Here is a 24,760-nt window from a genome sequence, read left to right on the forward strand (position 1 = left end):
TTATAATAAATTCAATGTTTATTTCCACATTCTTATCCAGGTTTCGTCACGGTCTGTACATCTGTTATTCCAGTAACAGAGGATGGCGTCCCCCAAAGTGCCATCCAGTCAGAATGCATTGATATCACAACTAGCATGTTGTCATTAGCAGTTTAGCTCATTCATTTGGCCTTGATCAGAAAGACTTCTTTTGTAAACATGGACATTGAGAGAAAATCCTGATAGAATATAGAAAGGCCAACATCTTGAAACATTTTTCGATTAAACTGTAAAAAACAGGCAGGCATAAACAAACAGAACACAAGCTCATGTTGAACCATTCTAGGACGAGTGCAGTTTCAGGACATGCAGTGTTTTTACCTAATCCACACTGAGAGAGCGCTGCTGCCAAAGAACAGCGCCACGTCAGAGTCCACAGAACTTCCTTTCAACTAGTAAGTGAAGTTGTAGGACAAACAGGGTCACAGCAATTTCAAAGAGCAACCTCTGAGAATACCCAGTATTCATATTCTGAGAGAGAGAGACGACACCTGAAGCCTTTGTTGAGAACACTGATCTGCCCTTGGTAGAGTGTATAATGAGAAGGATGGCAGTGAAACCCTGTTGCTTTTTGTGCTGAACTAGGAAGAGGAAACATCTCTCAAAAAAAGACAAAAATGTCTCTACTAAAAGTCCCAAAACTGCCTAAAACTGTTCTGTTTGCATGACAGGTCTACAAATGATTCTTATGGGCTGGGGTGCCGTATCCAGGCCCTGAGCCCTCTGAGTTAAACTGCCTGAGTAGCTGAACTGTTTGCTTTGAAGTCTGTTTAAAATTGAGGTCGCATTCTGCATAGTTTCAGTGAAAAGTGAATTAATTTCCTTTAATAAATAACATCTGTTGCATAGAGGTTTGATGCACTCCTAGAAAAAAGCCTCTGAGGATAAAACCAAAACTCCCTTTAATTTTTTTGTCTTTTGTTTTTTCTTCATTAAACCTGCTGGAACTAACAGCCAGGTGGGTTGCGGCTTGTCTAGGAGTGACTCAAACAGAACCGCTGCTCGTTCTTCTTTAAAGAGTACTTCTGAAACTGCTCATTTGACACTGTTAAATGTTTCCATCTGGATAAGCAAAGACAAGAAGTGGAGGTAACAGGCAGGAAATTAAACAAGGGTTATCCAACCATGGCCTCTAATTTTAACATTTTGTAAATCAACAAAACACCTCAAAACACTTTTACAAGAAAAAAAAAAAACAGATATATATATATATATATTCACATCATATTGCATAAATATGTGCTGGAATGAGGTTAATGAATCTCCTGGTATGGGCTGTATGTGCCGTGAAGTTAGCCCCAGTGCTCAGTAACAGATGAAGGAAACAAACAAAAAAAGTGTTTAGAACAATTTCCACTTGTCATGTGACTCCATAAAAGTGACTTGCAGATATAAAACATAATTTAAGTGGTACTGTTTACACATCTTGAAGGTACTGCAGCCTTACAATACATGTGGATGCTACACAAATTGCACAAAGCAGAGGTTGCATTATCTATGTACGATTTCCCGTATGACGGTAAAAACCCACCATGTCGGAACCCGCTCATGAGGAAAACAAATGCATCTTTTAGGGCAGAATTCAAGTAATGCGACAAATTCTGAGGTCAACGGGTAACATGTTGTGTACTGTTTCTTTGCAACCACTTACAGGAATAGAATATTCCTCAATGCAATGAGCCCAAACATATAAGAGGTAACTAATGTATTTTACAGTACAATAACAGCAGCACAGACTTTATGACTTTACTTTTTTGTTGTTTTTTAAGAGCCAGAGAAAACCTCTGTAAAAGAAAGTCAAAATATAAATGACATTGGCAAAAATGTTCGGAGCGTAAAGACGCGAGAGTCGTATCTTGGCAAAGAGAATATACAAAGGTGGACTGCATTGAGATGTAAAACTCAGAAATAAGAGGAATGTAGCTCAACACTGAACACGTTCAATAGGACATTCATTCAAACTTTATGTCAGAATCTATAACGCCTCTTGTTTTTAAAATCACTTGTGAATGTGTGTGTCCTATTAAAGTGCCTGAATGATCAATACAAACATAACAATGTAAAGAAAACAAACAAAAATGACCTGCATCCTCGGTAGTAGTGTACAGTACATATAGAGCTTTGGAAGCTTGGAGTTGGAACGCAGTAAGCCACAGGACAGAGGGCGCGTCCACGGCGCCAGCTGAGGTAGTAGTTTGACTGAACACGAACTTCCCAGGGACCCATGGTAGCAGCTTGAAGAGAGGTGTAGCTACCTGGAAATCAGAGTCACTGGGCTGGCGGAGTGGACCAGAAAGGAGAGGGGACTGTGGCTACAAAGTCCCCTCTCCTGTCACTGAAGGTCCATGTGCAAATGATTTTTTTTTTGTCCCCTCAAAGGAAGTGTAACTGCTCCTATGAGTATGAACTGTGTTAAATCTGCTAGTCCACTGACGCAACAGATAAAATCTCTTTACAACATGCTCTTATGTCATCATCCATACAATAAGAAACATTCTCATCCCTGTTCCCAAGGTTTTCTAGGCTGTTTAAAAAAAGACGTTGAAGAAGTTTTTGTTGTATTTAACAAAGCAGCTTGTGTGCGAAGCTGTTCGACGCAGATCGAGCTGAGAGGAAACCAGCTAGGAATGGTTCTCTGTGAACAGGCAGCCTGATGGCGCAGTGCAGAGGTTAATGATGCTGCGAGAAGCCAACTGGATTCTGCCCTCACCCGATTGGCCTGGACCCACTAGGGCAGCTTCATGAATAGACCATTATCAATGGAGGGGACAGGCATAGGGCAGGGAAACTGGAAGAGACTCATGTCTGCTGTGAGGGCAGCCATGGCTGCAGGATCGTGCTCTATCTGTGTCCTCAGAGCAGGGTCAATCTTGTCCAGCCGTCGCTTGATCCTCTTTGCCTCCCTCTCGCGGATCAGCCTGGCCTGCCTCTTCTCTGGTGTCTCGTTGGCCCTCTTTAATCGCATGGCCTCCCTGTCCCTCTGCAGCCTGCGTGCCCGCTGCTCCTCCGTTTCCTGCATCCTCTGCATGCGCTTGGCCTCGCGGTCCCGCAGCCGCCTCAGCTCCCTCTCTTCTTCTGTCTCACACGCCCGCTTGTTCTTCTTTGCCGTGCGCTCACGCTCCAGACGCTGCAGTCGGGCCTCCAAGGGCTCGTTCTTCCGACGCAGAGCCCATTTTCGCATCGGTGACTGGGCCGCCACTAGCTGCTGATAAGCCACGCAGCTGTTGCACACCAGCAGCACTCCGGCAGGATACACTGGCATAGGGCTCAGGATATCAGGGATAGGAGGAAGGCCTGAAGAGGAGGAGTTGAGTGCATCAGGGATTGAGGCGAGGGATGGCCCTTCAGAGAGGAGACTATCGGGCAGTGAGGGAAATGCGGGTCCCTGGTCTGTGCACGGTCCTGATCCTGGCCCAGGGCCATGACATGGTCTGGGGCCTTGACACTGGCTTGAGATATGACCCTGCCCTTGGCAGGAACGTTGGGCTTGACATAGGTTGGGATTGGGGTTAGTTGCTTGACATGGGCAAGGACCCTGACACGAACTGGGACTAGGGCCCAGTCCATGGCAAGAGTCAGTGCAGGGGCCCGGGCTGCTCATGGGGCTGCTCGAGAGGGACTGGGACATGGAACTGGTGTCCCTTCCCCCAGTAAAATCCATCCTAGTTGTGTCGAGGACTTCTTTAAGCTTCTCCCTACGACAGGAAACATGAATCAGGTAAACATCCTTTTTTTTTTTTTTTTTTTTTTTTTTTTTTTAAGTGGTCTGGACTCTTCCAGGGAAGCATTAGATCCCTGATAGAAAGCTTGCTCCTGTCTAAATCTTTAATGTGGGGATCATAGAGCCTTTCACTTGAGGTCTCCTAGACGAGATTTGTTTCCTGTTAAAAATAAACGTATTCATTTTATACTGCGTCTAAGTAAAATGCTTTTAGCTCTCTCACCGTCACTATAAACTAACTTTCATCTGAGTTTTGAACAGCTGGTGGGGTTTCTGTGCACACAGCCACAGCGTGCCTGAGATCACGATATCTGTGATATACTCTCTCGCTTACGTTACACAGAGACAAGAGCAGGAGGAAAAAAAAACACTAAACTATCTGAAACTAAGTGTTCAGAGCAGTCTGAAATCCGAGATTTCACCCCGCAGGGATTTTTTTCCACCAGCCTGCAACAAAGGCTTCATACATCAGACTGACAGGCATTGTTTTTGCCTTGAATTTTTGTTAGCCTGGCTCGTATGGTCACATATTTTAGGCAACAGTAAAATTTAGCTTCTGTCAAGCTGCGATGAGTTACATGACTTGAAACCACTTTGCTGCAATGGGAAGAGATGACTGATTCCATGTTAGTCGTTTCCCAAACTTTTTTGCTTCAGAGAGGAATAAGGGCCATGCGTCAAATGAACTCTGGCTAGCTCTCTGGAGAGAAGTTTAACAGGCTGTTAACAGCCTCAGAGGAGGTGACTGTTCAGAAAACACTGGTTGCCAGATGCTGGTTATGTTACTTTATTGTAGCTGGCTGGAACAACATGAAACAGCTTTTCCACGTACATCTAAGATACACCTTTTTTTGTCTCTCTTTAGAATAACAAGTATTTATGTTTTATTTTTCCAAACTTAGCAGCAAATGCTTCTGCCAACTGTAATGCTTCATGACTTTTCTCTTCTCTCCTTTTCATCACTTCACACTGCTTCTCCTTCTACAATGCGTCCTGACCTTGTCAGTGCTGTTTAAATTAGAAATGTAATGGTAGTTGCTAAGCAACACGCAAGTTTATTTCCATTAAATCTGTCATTGCAGTACTAATTTTATTCATCCCTCATGCTCTGCATTCTGTCTAATCCCACACTTGGAAAACCATTGCTCTTTCTCATTCTATTATAATGTATTAAAGAGAAAATGTGACTTCTTTTTACTCAATTTATATTTTCAAAGGTTCGACAAAAGAAAAGGTTTGTCTTTAAAAAAAAGAAAGAAAAAAAGTAGCATGCAGTTTTTTATGTTTCTACATTACACTCCTGCCAGAATCAATTTTTAGATACTAGAAAAATTAAAAGGCCTCATTTTAAATAGCTCATCCTTCTGAATCAGTGGTGTCTTTTCACCTTGTCATAAAGGGACCACATATGAGATATTGTTTTAAAATTTTTTAAGATAAATGACATAATTAAATAATAAGCACTAAATAAACACAGAAACTTCAGGACCCGGTTAGTATAATTTTATCACAACATCTATATTCAATCTGCATTTAAGACCTGAGATGAGAGCTACAGCAGAGATGAGCTCAACCTGTTAAAGTTGTTGGTGTCTGTGAAGCGTGCACCACAGACAGCGCAGTTGGAGAGGCGGTCCTCGGAGTGGATGAGAAGATGGCGTCCAAGTGAGCCGGGCGAACTCAGGGCTCGCCCACACACTGGGCACACATAGCTCTTGGTGTTGCTCATCATAGTCGTGTGCTGTTACAAGACAGCAAACAGAGATGAGAAAAGCAGCAAACTTAAAAGATATAATAACTTTGTATTGCAGGCGATTATCAGTTTGCAATATGTTTGCAAAAGAAAAAAATAACAAAGGAAATATACATTTAAAATATTATGAACTTGAAAAGTAAAATTATAATATTTAAATTCATGTCTGCAACAGTTATAATTGATGCTGTGGTTGTTATGCATGGTAGTATAAATGCAAACAGCATACAGAGTTTAAAAAACAAAACTATGCAGCTATATGACAAAGTAGACAGATTGCAGAGCAGATAGGCTGCTGCCACACGGCTTTGAAAATTGCATTTCTTTTTTTGGTTCTGTACTAGATCGGGGCAGGTGAGACGATGTTATTCTCACCTGGTAGACATGGGAGATGAGCTTATCTGGGCTGCTGAAATCCAGCGGGCAGAGAGGACAAACAAAGTTGTTGCTGTGCTCTCCCCCTTCCTCGCTCTCCTGAGGAAAGTCAAGAACCATTTAAACTCGTTTCAGAAGCACATTAACACTACATTCAAATGATTTTACACCTACATCTTACAGTTGTAAATCACAAATCTGAATTCTGAGTTATTTATTAAATTAAGATTTCCAATTTGTATGATGGCAGTTAAAACGTAAAAGAGGCCTTGTTTTGGTCTGAAGCATTTTCACAAGTGGATGAAGATGTGTTGAGTGTATGACTGAGCAAAATTCCCACAAGTCCCGGTGACTCACTGACAGTGACATCACACTGTGTGCTGAGACAGATGTGACTCACAGAACATTTTCAAACAGAAGGTGCAGGCAGAAAACATATTGGTTGGACCTGGGGGTGTTTAATAACTCAAAGGGCACTTTTGAATAAAAATATTGGGCCAGACCTCTTCATCTTTGAATCCAGGTGTTCTCGAACCATTGCACAGGTCTAAAAAAATCAAACAGCCATATGGTCTGCCTTTACAAACATTTGTGAAAAAATAGTTTGCTCTCTGAATTCATGTGTGTTGCTGTAAAATGACGCCAGCGTTGCGAGGACAAGTCCGTTCATGAAATTTCTTCCCTCACAAACAGTCACGATCAGCTGTAAGCTGTATTATTGCAAAGTGGAAGCTTTTAGGAACCACAGCAACTCATCTGTGAATGTGACAGATCATGTAAAGTTACAGAGCAGTGCATAAAATTCACCAACGCTCTGCTGATTCAGTAACTGCATGTGGTTTCATGGCATGGGTTTCCATGGCTCCTGTAGATGTACTAAGTAGGTAGCCCACTACTCCCCCCACACTTTTACTATATTAGTGATGTCTTTTAACTGATTATTTATCATTTTCACTTTTATCTTTTCAAAGTAATAAAACAAAAATGTCAAAAGTTTATTATGTTAATTGTTATTTTGCATACAAATAGAAAGATTTTGGTGAAATATCACTACTTCCTTTCCGGTTATCTCAGGAGAAATATCTGCAATATTCTCTAGCACAGCACATTAGCTTTAAATTCACAGATGCATGAACCTAATTAAACATCATAAAACTGGAGCAGATGACAGGGTGGGCATCTAGATGCAAATTACGGTTCACATTGACTTGTTTTTCATGCACGACTGATGGATGAGAGTTGATAAATTCTTCTCACGCCTACCAACTCGTTTATAAACCACATATTTCATAATCAAACAGATGCAGGGCAGATACTTGTCTTCATTTTTTTTTTTAATCTCTGTCGTGTTTTGTTTGTGTGTTTATTCCACACCACAACGTTACCAGTATGGTCTCTTCTAGTGTAATGCATAAGTTGTGTTCAAACCAATTGATGATGTGCCAAGAAGTTGTTTTCAAAGACGTACACAGTGAGAAATAGATAAAATTATTTTTCCAGTTATGAGAACCTTACCACAACCTTTGTGCGTGTTCCTTTTTTGTATTTGTTAGAATGAAATAAACATTATTGCCATTCAAAGCACCATCATAACAAACACTGGAGTGAAGGTGTCTAAATTAGCAGCCCTCTCACCTCTTTGACTCCTGCTCCTTGTAGGAGACACTGCGTTCTCTTGGTGGTCATGTGGTCGTCAGCAGAGGTGTTGGAGGACGAGTCTTCGCCGTGGTTTTCTGGGTCACTATCGCTGTCTTCTATGGAGGCAAACACAGCCCTATCAATACGGACAGACAACAAAACACAGGGCAGGGCTTATTCTCACTAACACCCCTCATTCCAAGGACATTCCTACAGAGTCCAACAGTCCTTCCCTGACCCTTCCCTCCATCCTGTACCTGAGAAGCTATCCTGCCCTTGGACTTCCTGGGAGTTGTTGCTGCAGCATTCACTGTCCTCTGTGAATTCGTCTCTGCCATCCATGTTAATAGTGTGCTGGAATCCTGTGATGGTTGAAGTGTGGAATGGCCCTGAAGATAGAAAGACAGTAGAAGGACCGTCGGTAAGATTCTTGAAAAGTTGACTTTCTCACTTGTGGTACATGTAGAAAAAGCCAACAAGCTCTTTCAAACTAGGCTTCAAGACAAGACTGGAGTTGACCTTCTCATAGTCTTGAGACACAACCATAAGACCCGTCATGCCAGTATTAACAACATGTTGGAAATGGACACCAACAGAAACTGTACTACAGGCTAAATCAGCACTCCATCCTTCTAAGATTGGGAGCTACATTCAGCAAAGGAGAGTAGGAGTGGGCCTGTTTCCAGATAGACCCTTGTGGAACAAAGGAAAATGGCGAAAGCTGGTAGTTTTAGAACTCCAGTGGCAGGAGGCGGCTGCAAGATTTGCTAATCTTAGAAGCCCAACAGCAAAAGTGGATGAAGTGGGAAATATTGAATAAAGGGACAATCAACTGGAAACGCACTCAGGCACATCATGACTTTAATTAAAGTGAGCCTTTGTCAAGGCAGGTATACTTAGAGACACAACCAGGTGCTGAAGTCTCTGTCTATCAATGCCAAAAGAGCAGCACCACTGCCACTTTAAGAACAATGACAAAAATACCCTCCATCACTGACCAGGAAGACTTTTGAAGGAGGTTGTTACTAGAAAATGTTCTTTGATACAGGTCAACAGCTTATAATCCCATCAGAAATAGTTGCTTCTGCCCAAAGACCAGATCTGGTACTTTGGTCCACCACTCTCTGTATTGTCTACTTTATAGAACTAAAAGTACCATGGGAAAAAGCTGTGACACACTCAGCTGAAATCAGATGCAGAGCATTGAGGCTGGATAGCAACAGTTTAGCATTCCACAGTTAAACTTATTAAACACTTGGAGATGCACAGCCAAACCCTATGCCACCACCTTCAAGGTGATTCCAGGGATTGCTTAGCGCTGCAGTCAATGGCTGTGGATGAGGAGGAAAGACCCCAGCTGTGCGCCAAGATGTTAGGGACAAACACCCAGATCTGATTCGCCTGTGGTGGACCTGCCCCGGTACAGGGTGTACAGGGAGTGCAGAATTATTAGGCAAATGAGTATTTTGTCCACATCATCCTCTTCATGCATGTTGTCTTACTCCAAGCTGTATAGGCTCGAAAGCCTACTGCCAATTAAGCATATTAGGTGATGTGCATCTCTGTAATGAGAAGGGGTGTGGTCTAATGACATCAACACCCTATATCAGGTGTGCATAATTATTAGGCAACGTCCTTTCCTTTGGCAAAATGGGTCAAAAGAAGGACTTGACAGGCTCAGAAAAGTCAAAAATGGTGAGATATCTTGCAGAGGGATGCAGCAGTCTCAAAATTGCAAAGCTTCTGAAGCGTGATCATCGAACAATCAAGCGTTTCATTCAAAATAGTCAACAGGGTCGCAAGAAGCGTGTGGAAAAACCAAGGCGCAAAATAACTGCCCATGAACTGAGAAAAGTCAAGCGTGCAGCTGCCAAGATGCCACTTGCCACCAGTTTGGCCAAATTTCAGAGCTGCAACATCACTGGAGTGCCCAAAAGCACAAGGTGTGCAATACTCAGAGACATGGCCAAGGTAAGAAAGGCTGAAAGACGACCACCACTGAACAAGACACACAAGCTGAAACGTCAAGACTGGGCCAAGAAATATCTCAAGACTGGTTTTTCTAAGGTTTTATGGACTGATGAAATGAGAGTGAGTCTTGATGGGCCAGATGGATGGGCCCGTGGCTGGATTGGTAAAGGGCAGAGAGCTCCAGTCCGACTCAGATGCCAGCAAGGTGGAGGTGGAGTACTGATTTGGGCTGGTATCATCAAAGATGAGCTTGTGGGGCCTTTTCGGGTTGAGGATGGAGTCAAGCTCAACTCCCAGTCCTACTGCCAGTTCCTGGAAGACACCTTCTTCAAGCAGTGGTACAGGAAGAAGTCTGCATCCTTCAAGAAAAACATGATTTTCATGCAGGACAATGCTCCATCACACGCGTCCAAGTACTCCACAGCGTGGCTGGCAAGAAAGGGCATAAATGAAGAAAAACTAATGACATGGCCTCCTTGTTCACCTGATCTGAACCCCATTGAGAACCTGTGGTCCATCATCAAATGTGAGATTTACAAGGAGGGAAAACAGTACACCTCTCTGAACAGTGTCTGGGAGGCTGTGGTTGCTGCTGCACGCAATGTTGATGGTGAACAAATCAAAACACTGACAGAATCCATGGATGGCAGGCTTTTGAGTGTCCTTGCAAAGAAAGGTGGCTATATTGGTCGCTGATTTGTTTTTGTTTTGTTTTTGAATGTCAGAAATGTATATTTGTGAATGTGGAGATGTTATATTGGTTTCACTGGTAAAAATAAATAATTGAAATGGGTATATATTTGTTTTTTGTTAAGTTGCCTAATAATTATGCACAGTAATAGTCACCTGCACACACAGATATCCCCCTAAAATAGCTAAAACTAAAAACAAACTAAAAACTACCAAAAACATTCAGCTTTGATATTAATGAGTTTTTTGGGTTCATTGAGAACATGGTTGTTGTTCAATAATAAAATTATTCCTCAAAAATACAACTTGCCTAATAATTCTGCACTCCCTGTATTGTAAGCAAAAAGTCACAACACCTAAAGATGCTGAGAAATACAAATGAGGATGTGTCCCTAACATATCCTGGACATTGATAGAACAATAATCTTATACAGAGGACAACTACTACCATCTGGTTCTATGCGTCAAAATCTTGGGCCATAATAGTGTGCCTTAATAGTACTGCAGGTATACTTTTTGTGCAGTTAAATATTAAAAAGCCATGACTGACAGTCACTGGCCTTCAGCCTGACTGCAGCTGTTGTTGGAAGGAGTTAAAAATGCCAACATGTTGCCAAGGAAGCTAAAGAGGCACCTGGAATCCTGACATAACTTCAGAGAGAAATCTCCACTTCAGCAGATGCTGGATCAGAACCAGGGACAACAAGACTGCCTGTTGGATTGTGTATGACAGAATCTGATGAGTTTAGTGCAGCCTATAGTGAAGCACAAAAAGAACTGAAGGCTTTTTGCTCAAAAATATCTTCATCTGACTGCACAATCAGAAGAACTGATGATATTCCAAATGAGGCTTCTTTTATAGGTATACCTTGAAATTTTGTCCTGCCTTGGGCACAAAAAGAAAACGATTCTGAGCAACTGTCTCTACCCATACATTGTACCCGGCATATGAAAGCTTTATCTCCATAGCAACTTCATTACAGCATCCGCTACTGTAGTGTATCACAAGAAGGTATAAATCTTTAAATCTTTTAATAGAAGTGGTTTCACCTATCGCTGAAGTTCCATGGTTTGATCACACTTAATGTGGATCACGCCATCCAATTACAATTAAAAAATCTTGAGATTATTGCAGAAATATAACACGCTAATGAAAACAAAACCTATAATCAGAGCAAAACTGATAGAAAGCTGTCCCAGAGAGTAAATTATTGAAACCATTCTACCTTTTTCTTAGCACTCTGGGGGCGCGATCAGCTTGAGAAGAACTTCTTAGCAGATTCATCTGGTTTTATATGACCTATACAACAAGCAGCAGGATTCATACAAAAGCAGCGAGACAAGCCCAGTTGCATATATGCATGCACATTTACTTCATTTGCATCCCAACCCCCACTATTTTTACACACATATACAATCACAGATACATGCTAGCTGTTCCGACAGCCATGCTGCAGTCCCACGGGGGTAGCAGCCTGCACTGTTATCCTCCAGCTAACTGCCTAGCTGCTCCGTTTCTCTCTCTCTCCTTCAGTACCACCCACACACTGAACAGCCTGGCTCGCCCTCTGTCCTCCCAGCTTATATATGGAGCTCTGTCTACTTCTATATCTTTACCATCAGCTCCGAGGGGGAGGATAAAGCTTTGCACCATGACAGCCCATATGTAGCTCATTTCACTTGCCGCGATGCCACACTTTATTGTACACAGCGGCTCTTTTTGGCTGCAGGATGCGATGCAATCCCTTCACTTTTCTTCTTATTACACTGGACTCCGCAAACGCTCATTCAACTGCCAGCACTGCTCCTTTGGATGCAGTCTTGGTGAAAACTCCTCTGGCATTCACACATAGGAACATCACCACTTGAGATAGCGAAAATTAATGATAGCTTAAAATCCAATTTTCTTCCCTTGTGTGCTCCCTCTCCATTTACACAGATCAGAAGATGGGAGAGAGAGATCCTGACTTCAGTTACCTGAGACTGGCAGAAGTAATTACAGCATTCATCACAATCCTGAGGTACTGTGCACGGTGCACAGACACACACTTTCTCTTTTATTGTGTGTGTGAGCAAGACAGAAGTATAATCTTAAAGCTAGTCATTTGGCTACTTGTGAGAAGTTGGTATGTGAACACAGTTTGGGCACTTTTCCCACAGAAATCCAAGCATTCGTTAGAGTGGGTCCGAGTATTGAACTGTGAACTACTACAACAGGCTGGCTTCTCGGCACATAGCCAATGATTGATGTGTGAGAGATACCCATCCCCCCACCGCTACGGTTCTGTCTGTACATCTGTCTCTCCTTGCTCCCCCCCGCCGCCACCATCACCACTACCCACCCTCCTCGCTCCCTCAGTCTCTAGCACTGCGATGTTATCTCTGAGTCTGTGTGTCTGTAGGCAGGAGGTGACGCAGTGTCTGACTGAATCCAGACAAAGAGACAAACTCATCAGCCAAGAGACACACACAAGAGGGAGAGGGCTGGTTGGGGGGGGGGGCAGGCCGGGGGTGGTAGGGTGACGGAGGGGTAGCGCGCAAAACAAAACAGACAAAAGACAGAATGCCAAAACTCTACTCAAACACAGAGCAATGGGGGTCCTGTTGAATTCAAAGGCCCCTCCTTCTCCTTTTCAGCAGCCATCCCCTCCAAAAACGCACACATGCAGACACACAACACTGTCTGAATCTGCAGAAGTACTGGGGCCCCCCCCTCTTACGTCCACAGACTTTCTGGAGAACAAGGACGGTGGGCCAGACATCGGATCAGTTCTCACCACGAATAACCTACATGTTTAGATTAGGATTTTGCTTCAACTACAAGACTGACAAACACCTTGTAGCCACACGAGACTCAAAGTTGGATTCATAACAGCCCCCCCACCTGAGAACTCAATTTCATAGTTGGATCAACAATACATATATAATGTGAAATATTCTGAAATAACACCTTATTTGTTATAATTAATACTAATAAAGGTTTTCAGAACTTCTACATTTAGGTACAGAAAAATTATGAAACCAAAGCCTCACATATACTGTTACACAAATATACTGTACTTCCCTGACAGGCATCCACTTGACACCACGAGGGTATGCACCACCACCTCCAAACAAAATACTTTTATGTAATGCATAAAAATCTTGAGTATTGTTGTACATCAAACTTAACAGCTAGACAGACACCGCTGTTGTATCATTGTCTGGAATTCCCTGTGTGTGTGTTTGTGTGTGTGTGTGTGCGTACTACTGAGTGTGTGCATTTGTGTGTGTGTGTGAGCATGTGCATGTGTGTCAGCCCGCCTGCCTGTCAGACTGTCTCCCTGCCTGTCTGGTCTGTCAGTCTGTCTGGTCTGACCCACTCAAAGGGGACAGCTCTTTGAATGCAATTCATACCTCACAAGAAAAGACAGGTAAAACAAATCATGGTGAGGAAGAATGAAAGTTGGTGTGCAAAAGGTGTCCTTCTGCACTCACAAGAATTTAAAAAACAAACAACATATTATACAACAGTCTTGGGGCCTCCTGAGGCCTTTCGCTCACTCTCAAAGGTGTTTCAGAGCAACAAATGAGCTCATTAGCTCACAGGGATGACTGCGGTCTGCAGCAAGTGTGAGATGCATTTCTCCAGAAGTTTAAACAAACTCTTTAGAAAGGAGGGTCGCAGCATACTTCAGTAGATTACACTGGGCAATCCCCTTCAGTGGACAAAAACTAGCTTAAGATAAGAGGTCAGCAGGGTAAGCACTGACAAGAGCATCCTGGTAGAAGATGAGTCACCAACAAAATATCTACATTAGAGGGTCTCCCAAGAGCTCCTGAGATCTGCTTCAATAAATTTTATCTGTGCTTTATAAAAATATGACACTATTTTAAAATAGAATTTGGTCAACAAATGTCAGTAATCCAGTCAGTATGCATTACACTGTAAGCGACCAGTAAGCCCAAGGTCCCTTCTTTAAATGGAAGAAATTACTATTTAGCTAAAAAATTATTTAACAGATGAGCAGCAAACCATCACATATAAACAACAGAAACCAGATGTTTGTTTATTCAGATGACTGCTTACCATTAAAATAAAATCTTAATTAAAATCTGGGATGGAAAACTAAGATGTTGAACAGAATTAGAAAGTAAGCATGAAAAGTGTTTGTGTAGTAGAAAAATATTAGACGTATCATTCAATAAGGGAAGAAAGGGGAAATAACAGAAACACTCTTGCATACAACACAAGGGAAGTCTTTCTGCTTGTGTGCTCAGTAATGCTCTCCTGCAACCTTGTCCTAAATCTGAGCTGTCAGAGAAAACTGAATCAAGTGCACGCATAGCTACTGTTTGTACAAGCTGAAACCTCTGTCCCTTCTGTTCATGGTTTAGTCATAGGTGGGGGGTTTTTTGTTTTGTTTTTTTAAATGCCTCATACTTTTTTTTTTTTTTAAAAGAGCAGATAACTGACAAAAATAACATCTCAAAACTGAAACCAGAAACATGGTTAGCCACAAGCCTTGATACCTAAATTAACTGAAAGATTCTTTCACACAACATTTCTAGTCAATATAAGCTTGTCGGCCTTAAAGGAGAGATATTTATAAAAAATATTTTAAGCCTGTAATCAGCACCAACAAGTAATAAGCTCCACTATTAAAATACAAGTGATAGTGGCTACTTAAATTAGTTTTAAAAATGTACCAGGAGTGTGCTCTTTCACATATTATGTAACACATTCAGTTATTTGTCATTACATGCTGCAATAGTGTAGCTTGCATTGTTATAAGCTTGTGTACCTGTATGTGTGTGAGTACTTTGGCAGGTGTTTGTCTGTCTGTGGGTAGCTTGTTGTTGTGATTTGGCACTGTATAAATAAAATTGAACTGAAGTGAAAGACAGTGCCAACAACAGTACTAATCACACACACACAAAACTTTACAGATGAGATCTAAATGAGGCCGAGTTTGAGATTGTGTGTGGTGCAGCAAGTATTTGCATTAAAGTGTAGTAATGCCTTCTGATCACCAGACAAGGTTTTTCCTGGCTCAAAATTGGCCTTTTGGGGATGACGCCACATACAGGTAAGGTGAGAGTATTGGGTATCTTACATATCTTAGTTATTTTTAAACAACTGATAAATGAAAAAGCGAGTCGGGTTAAAGACTAAATTTAACCCTACATAAAAACTGACTGATAGTTTTATCACTGTGCGAGTGGTTTTTCTGTGGTGTGGTAAACACTAAAATTATGCTGGAAAAACCTTGCAAGATGGTCACTATTGATTTTCTAGTCTGTTGAGTGCATCTGACCTGAGCTTGCTCTCACTGCATTTATTGCCCATTTCATGCCCGTTTCTTTTGTTTTCATATACCTGTAAATAATAACTGTGGTCAAGTGGGACCGCACTAAGATTGGATCAAAGTGGCTGCATCACCCGTCAACACGCTGGCATTAAGTATGCATGGTTATTACTGCATTATTACCAAGCATGATAGAGTAGCTATTATTGGTTTCTACTTGTGATTCTGTGTGTGTCATCATGGTAAAATGTACCATAGAGATACCTCAAACTGAATTTCGAAAATGCTGACAGTTGTTTGTATATGTGTCTGTGGGCAAATTTTTCCAGTGCAGTAATGTCACAAAAGCTGTAAGGCGCTGACACAAAACATTACATATCTGTATTCTTCAGCGAAATAACGGTTAAGTCAGAAGATGGGTGTGGTCCAACTCATGAGTGCTGAATACTTAGTACTAATGAGTCTAAATGTCAGTATTCTGGCATGTGTCACAACTTGTGTGATCCCACTGCAAGATGGTCTCTAGTTATAGGGCTCATGGGCTGGATCATACAAGTTTACCAGCTTGGCATCAACTACAAACCTGCCACATTTCATGGCTTTATCTGTTATTTTGGCAAAACCTGTTCCCAAATATACACATTTTGGCACATTCCAAAAAGGTTTTTACCTTCAATACAAAGAAAAGTCACCAGGACTGTAATATTTAAAAAACCCCAAAAAAACCCAGTAGTCTTGGTAAATGGGGGTTGATTTACTCAAACTTAAAATACATGTTTGTTTATCAAATAATCAAAGAATTCTGATAAGGAAGTTACCACTCTTTGCATTGGCTCTATGTGGACCAATCACACTTACAGCCACCTCACAAAATCCAACTTCCACCCATGAAAAAACAAACAAACCCAAAACTCAATGCATGCACAAAAGCACCTGCCAAAATACTCAAAACTAATTCTGTGGTAGTTCCTGCAACAGTAGGTGTCCTGGGACTGCATTTTTAAACTATGATACACATGCATATCTTTTTGGACAATCTTCATAGAGTTAAAATACTCCCTAACCCCTTACCCTCACATTAACCATCACAATTAAAGTGCTAACCCTAACCTACCTCTACCTCAAAAAATAAATAAATAAAAACAAAAAACAACTTTTGAACCCCAAACTGCCTTTTGCCTAATTCCTGGTTCTTTAAAAGCTGTCTGGCAACACAAATATCATTAGTTACGATGTTTATATCCTACAAATATAGATAAAACAAACAAACAAACACACACACGGAGAGAGAGAAAACTCACAATGCTTGCCTCGCAGCGTGATCATGTCAACCGACCCAAGTATACACGGATAGCGCAAGTGTCATCAATAAAACTCGTGAAATAGTAAGAGAGACAATACCTGAAATACCTACAGTTAACTTTGAAGGGGTTGGTCTGTTTTCGCCTGGACATATTACTGCCCAAACCGGTTGGAAAAATTGAAAAAAAGAAAAGAAAAAAAGAATATCCTAACCCCGGACGGTCCAAGTATGTTCAGAGGGAGCAGATGATGAAGAAAATAATAATATAAAAAAATCAAATCGTTTAGATCAGAAACTGGGTCGTTTTCGGAGATTAAAAAATAAAAAAAACGGGCACATTTAAGAGTCACATTCTTGCGGTCTTTTTTGTTGTTGTCTTTTTTAAAAGCCCCTTCTTCAGCCGATTATCGGGTTAAGACGATGTCCAAGCCCGGACAGAGAGACTCCGAGCAGCTCCGAGCTGCTCCGATCCCGATCCGCTGGCACCCGCGCACAACTGCAGCGCAGCACGAGCTCAGCTGATATCTAAACGTAAAAGGAATGAAGCTAACGTCGAACAGCATTGTGGGATGTGTAGGGACGCAGGGGAGTTCAAGTGAAAGATACTATGCTGCATTCAGGTCGTGTGGGAGAAAAAAACCCGACCATGTTCAAATATCAATTTAAAGTAAGTAAATTTCTGTGGGCGGTTTTGACGAAGCAATGATTCCTATTTAACTTCATAAGCTCTGTAACTATAACCTGACAATGACACCTCAACTAATAACTAATAAATATCCATCCAAGGACTACTCAGCACATCACATCCCCAATAAACACTATCATAAGAACTCACCCACGCATCTGAAATCTACCGAAAATAAATGAATAAATAGATAGATAAATAAAACATAAAAACAAACCCATAATCTGAAAGGACCTTGAAGGATTAATGTGTCAAATCATATTCTTAGGTTAAATTATTGTTCTAATCATATTCTTGTATTATGAATATTGTTATTAAATAGAAAGGGGAAATTAATGTTCAAGCAATTATTTTGCACTTACACATTTGATAAGTCAGTTACACTTTTGAGTTCATGTTGCCATTAGACAAAGAGTACAAACACAACATACAACGGGATGCTGCATCCTGTCACAGTGACAAAGTAAACTTTTTTTCCTGCTGTATGGCCAAATGAAGAAACTGACAACATACAGAAGCCTTCTAGAGTGATTCTGGACAACCAAATTTAAAAAAGAAAAGTACAGTATGCAACAAATAAATAGCACATCTTTAGATTTACAACAAACAAAAAACTAAACTGAAAACTGCAACGACTCAGTTCTGTTTAGTACAGATATACACTCAGTATTTCTGTAACTTACATTATACAATATAAGTCTTTTGTTTTACACAATGAAATTATGTGAGAGCGGCAGTCCAGGGAGTGTGCTAGGGCCTCATAGGAGAATTTTTACAATAAATACACACATAAAAAAATACATTCAATTTGGCATTTTTCGATTAACAGGGATATATTTTTAAGATTACCACTAAAGTGTATAGATAAACCTATAGGATAGAGGTACTTTTATAGGCTAAATAAAATGATCATCCAGTCCTTCACTTTCCTTGAGTGAAGTGTGTGTGTGTGTGTGTGTGTGTGTGGGGGGGGGGGGGGGGGGGCAGTTGTAGCCTATCCCAGTCAGAGTCAGGGTATACCATGGACAAGCTGCCAATCTATTGCAGGGCTAACCCATAGAGACAACTATTCAAACTCATATTCACACTTGAAGCTAATTTAGGATCACCAGTTAATCTAACCCCATGCATGTCTTTGACCTGTGGGAGGAAGTTAAGAGTTTTCGGAGAGTGAACCCACCATACAGATGTGGAAAGAACATCCAGAAAGGCCTCAGACTGAATTTAAACCAAGAAGCTTCTTGCTGTGAGGCGACAGTGCTATTTCAAATAATTAAAAAAAATACATGAACATTTACTTTTTATTATGCATATATTTTTTATTCTAAAATGCACAGAGATGCCTCCACTGATTGGACACTGACAAAGCTGAGAGTATTTTTCTGTTACAAAAGCCTTACTATTTCTGAGCCTCTCGCACAGTTTGTGATACCTTTGTGCTCCCTTTAGCCATAATAGGAAGAAAAAGTAGTGCTACAATTGATCATGACACTTGTAATTTCATTTTCAACTCTCTTTCTAACTGCATATCCTACAGTCAACACTAGATGTCGCTACAAACCGTTGGACTGTCAATGTCATAACATTGCATGTAGTCGTCATCACTGACTGCCACGAGTAAACTGACCGCAGCACCACATTGACCGGGTGAAAATGTACTCTTCCGCACGCTCGAGCAAAAATATGCCATCTCAACAAAATAATCTCGTCAGGTCATGAAATCGCCTTTGTGAGGCAAGTGGCAGATGACACACATTCAGACGCAAACGGCACGTCACGTTATGCACTGTTATTTAGATATCCAGTCAATGAGTACAACGGGATAACATCAGCTAGCTGGCTAATGATAACAAGCCTAACGTTAGCCCATTATAGTTACTGTGAGAACGATGGAAGCGAACAAGCCACACAGCAATTAGTAAATGATAAGAAAGGGTTGAGTACAGTCACCTACCTACATCTCCCATCATAATGAAGACATAATTCAACTATTACCCATGTTGTCCAGTGAACATATGAGGCAGGAGTCTCGAGTAAGGGGCACAGACTGTGATTAAGTCCTCCCGTACAGCTAACGTTACTGTACGCTGATGATAAACATGAGCTCTTCTTTCGCGAACCCCTTGCGATCTGTCAGTGTAACCCTCCGCCTGCGGTAGATGTGCTGAGGCTGGAGTAGCCACCATTTTGCATGTCTAGTGTGTTCCTCCCTCCATTGCTAATAGAGACGATTCCAGTCATTTTCTGGCATCATTACGGCTAGTAAGTACATCCTAGCAACAATATGTCGGCATAAATTTGGGGAAATGGCTTTGCCTGTGAGTAGTTGTCCGCGGTTTGACTGTATTTACGTTGACAACTGTCACTGTGGCGCTGCATAGGAAGTCGCAGCCCTTAGTGCACCGGGGCTGTGCTAAGTTAGCTAGCATGTTTAGCATAGTTATAGTCTTGCTGCACTAGGGATGTGTAGCTCAGCAGTATGCTGTGTCCACTAAATCAAAGTCATCAAGGCAACGCGCAGTGACAATGTATTATTTCCTGTCTTTCTAACTAGCGGGCACAAGTTGCATTTAATTCAGAGAGTATTCGGTTAAGGTAATGAAGAAGCAAGCTAATGGTCAGGTGGCTACGTTAGCTTGATAATCCAAATGCCTCAAGAAGGCCTAAACTGCATTATGTCCTGATCAATCGGCGATCAGAGCCAGGTGTAATGGCCTGCCTCTGATTGTATACAGCTGATGATGTAAACTTTAATGTAATACAGCGCCAGCTAAGATGAAGCTACTCCTGTAGTGTCATCATGATATCTTGCCCTTTTAAGATGCTACTAAATTAGCTAGTTGTTAGCTGGCTCTTCAGAGGTGTGATTTGCGTTTTCTAAGTCATATTAAACATGTGACACTTCACGGCGTGGTTATTAATACAGTTAGACTTTCCTAATATGTAACCAACTGTAAGCGTTTAATCCATAAGTTAGCGTTTAATTGAAATACCAAGGAAGCTAACGATAGCTAGCTTGGTGTTCTGAGGACGTGGACTTGGGTTTTTGTCCAGTTTCGTGAGATGGTTAATTAGTGTTGACAAGCTGTTAAATGAGAAGGAAATACCTAGACACGCGCTTTTTTGTTTTTATAACTGCGTTATCAACGTCCGAGTTTAATTCATTTTCCAGGATCACTTTACATGTAAGTGTTAAGGAAGTCAGGTGCAAGTAGGAAGTGAGCAAATGAGGTGACGTACAGTATGGGTGATTTCTCTACGGGTTTTGACAGGAGCTGTAAATTACGCCTCCACAAGCTTAGGTCGAAGTAAGCTCTTCAGGTCCACTGTTTGTGGCACCGACACACAAAACCAGTCTTGATAAACTACAAGCCAAGTGTATTGCAACGCCTTTGACGCGCAGTTTACTTTATCTGTATGCTTGACGTGGGCTTTCGAGGGATTCCGGACCAACTGTACTGATACGTTTGAAGGCCTAATGAAAATCAACCTGTTAAATGTATAATTTTACTTTCCTCACAGTCAAGTCACACGCAGTACTGTAGATTCCAGCCATATTCAGTTCCTACTGGCTTCACTTTATAAAACTAAATATGCAGTATGTTGTCCTGCATTACCTTTTCTGTTCACATGTATTGTCTGTTATATGGGGTAGATTATTATTATTGTTATTAGCTGTAGTTAGGTGAGAGTTAATGATAAAAAGTCATATTTAGTTGTAGCAAAGGAATAGCCAGGATGCATTATTATAGAACGGCGCATAATGTTGTGCTTGAAACATGCAGTTATGACCTTAATTAAAAACATTTAACCTTTACCTCTAATGGCAGTGATGCCATGCATAAAATGTACTCGAGCAGGTGCATTATAAGCAGGGTTAGCGTGCATTAATCACACAGCACTGAAACAACTTAACATGATCACTGTGTCTGCATATCAGTGCCCCACACAATGTGAAATCAGATAGCTCCAGGCTTTGCCTCAGGGCTATTTAAGATCTTTTGGTTTGGTTTCCAGTTTAGGATTCATTTTGACTCCACATCAATGTCATTTGGCCAACCTAAGTACTGAGTGAGTTAGCACTGTCTCTGTATCTTGTTTGGACAGAAACTGATTAGTCTTTATGGTTTTACCCTAAGTAAATAGCCGCACAAACTTAGTGATAAATAAGGTACTGTAAATGCCATTTGTTATTTTGTCTTTTTTCCTCCTCATTTTAGCATTGGGGTTGTTGCACATTTTGCCTCTGATTAGTTTTGAGCAGGAAAAGCTTACCAAAGACCCGTTCTAAGCAGGGCTAGTTTCCAGCAGGCTTTGTCAATTTGCAGGCTGACAAAGCTAAATTAAGAAGTGCTTAGCTTAACTGACTCCAACTGATGGTGAAGGCACACACAGACCTTTGTAGATCTCCTGTGTACCTTCAGAGTCTCTGAACTTAAAGTTGATCTCATTATTGGCTCTTTGATGGCTCTTTTGATCCTCAGTCAAAAAAAAGCAATTTCTCTATTTTCAGTGTTGTCTTCAGCAGGTTAAGATTTTTTAAGTGGTAGAAGAAAGGCGTGGTAGCTGCAACAGTAAAATGACTATTTGCAGTTGCACATAGATGTAGAAATCGGCAGGCTTTTTGATCTGTCTGATCTCTGCATGTTTGCTAAGAGAGGAAAACAAAATCTGGAAAACCATAAAGGTCTGGAGTGAGTACATGTAAAACACCCGACAGAATATTTTGACTATTACGAGTGCTTCTTCCCCATACACAAGTACGGTACTCAACATTTGAATGTGCACATAGGAACCAAGGTGTAAATGTAATCCATGTCAAAGCTGATACTCACGTTTGAACTTCAGTGTTTAGTTATTTGTAGCTCTGTAAAGCCGAGCATCTATAGTTGGTTATAAAAGAAGCAGTAGAATAGTCTGTGTTGGTATTATTTAATTTAGAACGTCTTGATGTCTAGCTGAATGGTGTGGTGAGAGGAAGAAAAAAAACAAAAACCCTATGCAGTCTGCCAAAGTTTGCCAGTCACAGCTCTGTATATGGTTCTTTTTGGAGCTGTCTGACCTTTTTGTCTACTTTAAATGTGCAGTTCTTTAAAAAAGGGAAAAAAGACAGCATAAATGGATGTTACATCATGCTTTCTATTTCTACCCATACAGTGCTTTTGGCATTTAGGAATATAATCTAAAAACCACAAAAAAAAAAAAAGTGGTTCTTTGTGTCTCGACAGGGTGACTGCTTCCTGTGGTAAATGGGAAGTGTTACGTGCTTTTTAACCTGTTGCTGGTTGTCAGGCTCTTTGAAAACAGATTTGGGTTAGCTCTTCTATGAATGTTTCAGTGTATGCAAAACATGTCAGCAGATGCATGCGATAACTCATAGTGTTAGGCTTTTATATGGTCTGAGGAGTGTAAAAATGTCCAAAGCAATCTGGATGCAGTATAACAGCTGTTCTTCTTGTATATAAATATTATCAGGGTTTATCCTAGCTCGAAATGGGCCTTTGAGGGGTTGTTGCCTTACAAAATAGAAGTTGCTCCATTTTCTTGTTATTTCTGGTTATTTGGTAAAGGAAAAAACAAAGTGTTGTTTAGTGAATTAAGCCTCCCGAAACTCATTTAAGGCCAAAAACCTTTGATAAGAACAGAAACAATTTTACAAAATTTGGTCTTTGTAGTGAGGAACAATAAAGTGAACTAAAAGCTGTCGCTCGACAAGTGTTGAACAAGCTTGCTTCCCCACCGCAGTTTCACATTCATCTGTGTATGAGAAGGCAAACTACACTGTTCATCTGAAGGCAATGTCAGTAATTTGCAATTAAAATTGATATTTTGTTTGTAGAAGAATGTGCTGCTGTTTTGCAACTGCAAGAATGTGAAACTGTAATTTAATCAGCTCTCAGCAGTGGCTGGATTTACGTTCTTTAATGTGTACACATTTGATTATGAGCACAGCAAGAGTCGGGGAGCCATGATTAATGGAGCCCAACACTGGGTCCATTCAGTGCAGGTAATTTAAACGGTGTTAAGATGAACAGTAAGTCTCTGGCTTTATTAAAGTGTGGCCTTGCCTGACCACCCTTCCTATTCTTCTTTGATCAAAGTGAATTCTTAGATTGTCCACAAGCCACCACCTTACTCAGCAAAGGATGTTCTCATTCCTCGTGTGTGTGTGTGTGTGTGTGTGTGTGTGTGTGTGTGTGTGTGTCCGTCCTTATTTCCTTCAGACTGGCATAATTTCAGAGGATTTCCTTTGATCCCACAAGTGTTAGCGTTAATAACGAAATGTTAAGGAGTTTTTTCCGCCCCTCTTTATTCATTCAGATGAAAAAAATCTAGCTTCTGCTGAATACTGGCCAATGTAATCAGGTATATTGTAGACAGATGTAAAGTTTGTATTTGGTTACATAAAAGCCTGTTCTAAACAGTCAGAGATTGTACATTTCTTGTTACACTGACAACATATGATTTCCATAAGACATAACAGAGCTGTTGTGGATAAATCAGAGGCTTGATTTCATTATGTGTTCGTGTAATGATTTAATAGAGCCACACGGTTGATCTGTTTTTCTTGTTTCATACAGTGTCACTTATGGTTCATTAAGATGTTTGAGGAGGACAAAAGTCAAAAACTCAAAAGCAAATATTTATCGTGACAGCAGTAATTGCCTCTGAGGGATAAATTCTCTCTTGACTACAAAATGAATAAAAAAATATGTTAAATTACTGTGTGTCACTGTTTTATAAAACTTCTTTTTTTCCTGCTAGTATGAGATTGTTTATGAAACAAAAATATAATCATTTTTGTTTTGTGAATGTTATTAAAATCCTTGTGCTTATCAAGATCGGCTATTTCCAAAGTCAAGAGTGCTGTGGCCCACTTAAAAACCAGCCGATCTCAAATCTTCAAAAACAAGCGAAAGGGTGTTGGCTGTAAATTGGTAATGCTAACCAGTCATATGCAGGCCAATGTGTGACAAACCTACCACTTGGACACAAACTTAAGTGCAACTTAAATTAATTCACTTACTTATACTGCAGTCCACCTGCAGTGCCTTCACAGCCTAGCAGCAGTCCCTGGTCCACACTTTGGGAATCGCTGATCTATTCTAGACAATAAAACCAAGGAAAGCCTGTGACTTCTAACCATCTTTTTACTGTATGCTACTCGGTTAAGGTCGTAGACATTATTTTATAAAGCACTAATCGATGCAGTCGCACATTTAGAGGACTGACAGGCTCATTAAACTTGCTGTTCTCACCTTCTGCAACAGCGGTGCACACCAAAAGTGACGTCATC

General features: G+C 40.9%; 2 protein-coding genes across 8 annotated transcripts in view; one reads left to right on the forward strand and one right to left on the reverse strand.

Moving 5' to 3' along the window:
* On the reverse strand, positions 1-19,596 carry znf821 (zinc finger protein 821). 6 transcript variants are annotated; one of them, XM_085269587.1, is made up of 6 exons: positions 19,459-19,596; positions 7,784-7,915; positions 7,524-7,642; positions 5,889-5,987; positions 5,335-5,501; positions 1-3,734 (listed from the first exon to the last, which is right to left on the reverse strand). In XM_085269587.1, exons 1-6 carry the CDS (start codon positions 19,460-19,462, stop codon positions 2,768-2,770), a joined length of 1,488 nt encoding a protein of 495 aa, XP_085125713.1. In that variant the 5' UTR covers positions 19,463-19,596; the 3' UTR covers positions 1-2,767. The 6 variants fall into 6 exon arrangements, with proteins under 6 accessions (XP_085125713.1, XP_085125709.1, XP_085125702.1 ...); XM_085269583.1 differs by having other exon boundaries at positions 19,418-19,595; XM_085269576.1 differs by lacking the exon at positions 19,459-19,596 and adding an exon at positions 16,890-17,287 and having other exon boundaries at positions 7,524-7,639.
* ap1g1 (adaptor related protein complex 1 subunit gamma 1) overlaps positions 19,576-24,760 on the forward strand; it is a 19,030-nt gene continuing 13,845 nt past the window's right edge. For both annotated transcript variants that reach the window (XM_085269550.1, XM_085269557.1), the window contains exon 1: positions 19,576-19,725. The gene's annotated coding sequence lies outside the window, so the exon portion shown is untranslated. The remainder of the gene's footprint in view (positions 19,726-24,760) is intronic.

This window comes from Mchenga conophoros, linkage group LG1 (assembly GCF_057382185.1).
Source record: "Mchenga conophoros isolate Kocher_MC1m ecotype Shallow Benthic linkage group LG1, M_conophoros_male_GT1.1, whole genome shotgun sequence".
NCBI lineage: Eukaryota > Metazoa > Chordata > Actinopteri > Cichliformes > Cichlidae > Mchenga > Mchenga conophoros.

What these genes read in the sequence shown, in the direction of transcription:
- znf821 (XM_085269568.1), bottom strand. Translation starts at nt 16,929, where the DNA reads ATGTCCAGGCGAAAACAGACCAACCCCTTCAAAGTTAACT. An exon ending in CAACCCCTTCAAAGTTAACT is followed by an intron (nt 7,916 to 16,889) that starts GTAGGTATTTCA and finishes TTCTATCTTCAG; the next exon opens with GGCCATTCCACACTTCAACC. An exon ending in GACACCAACAACTTTAACAG is followed by an intron (nt 3,735 to 5,334) that starts GTTGAGCTCATC and finishes TTCCTGTCGTAG; the next exon opens with GGAGAAGCTTAAAGAAGTCC.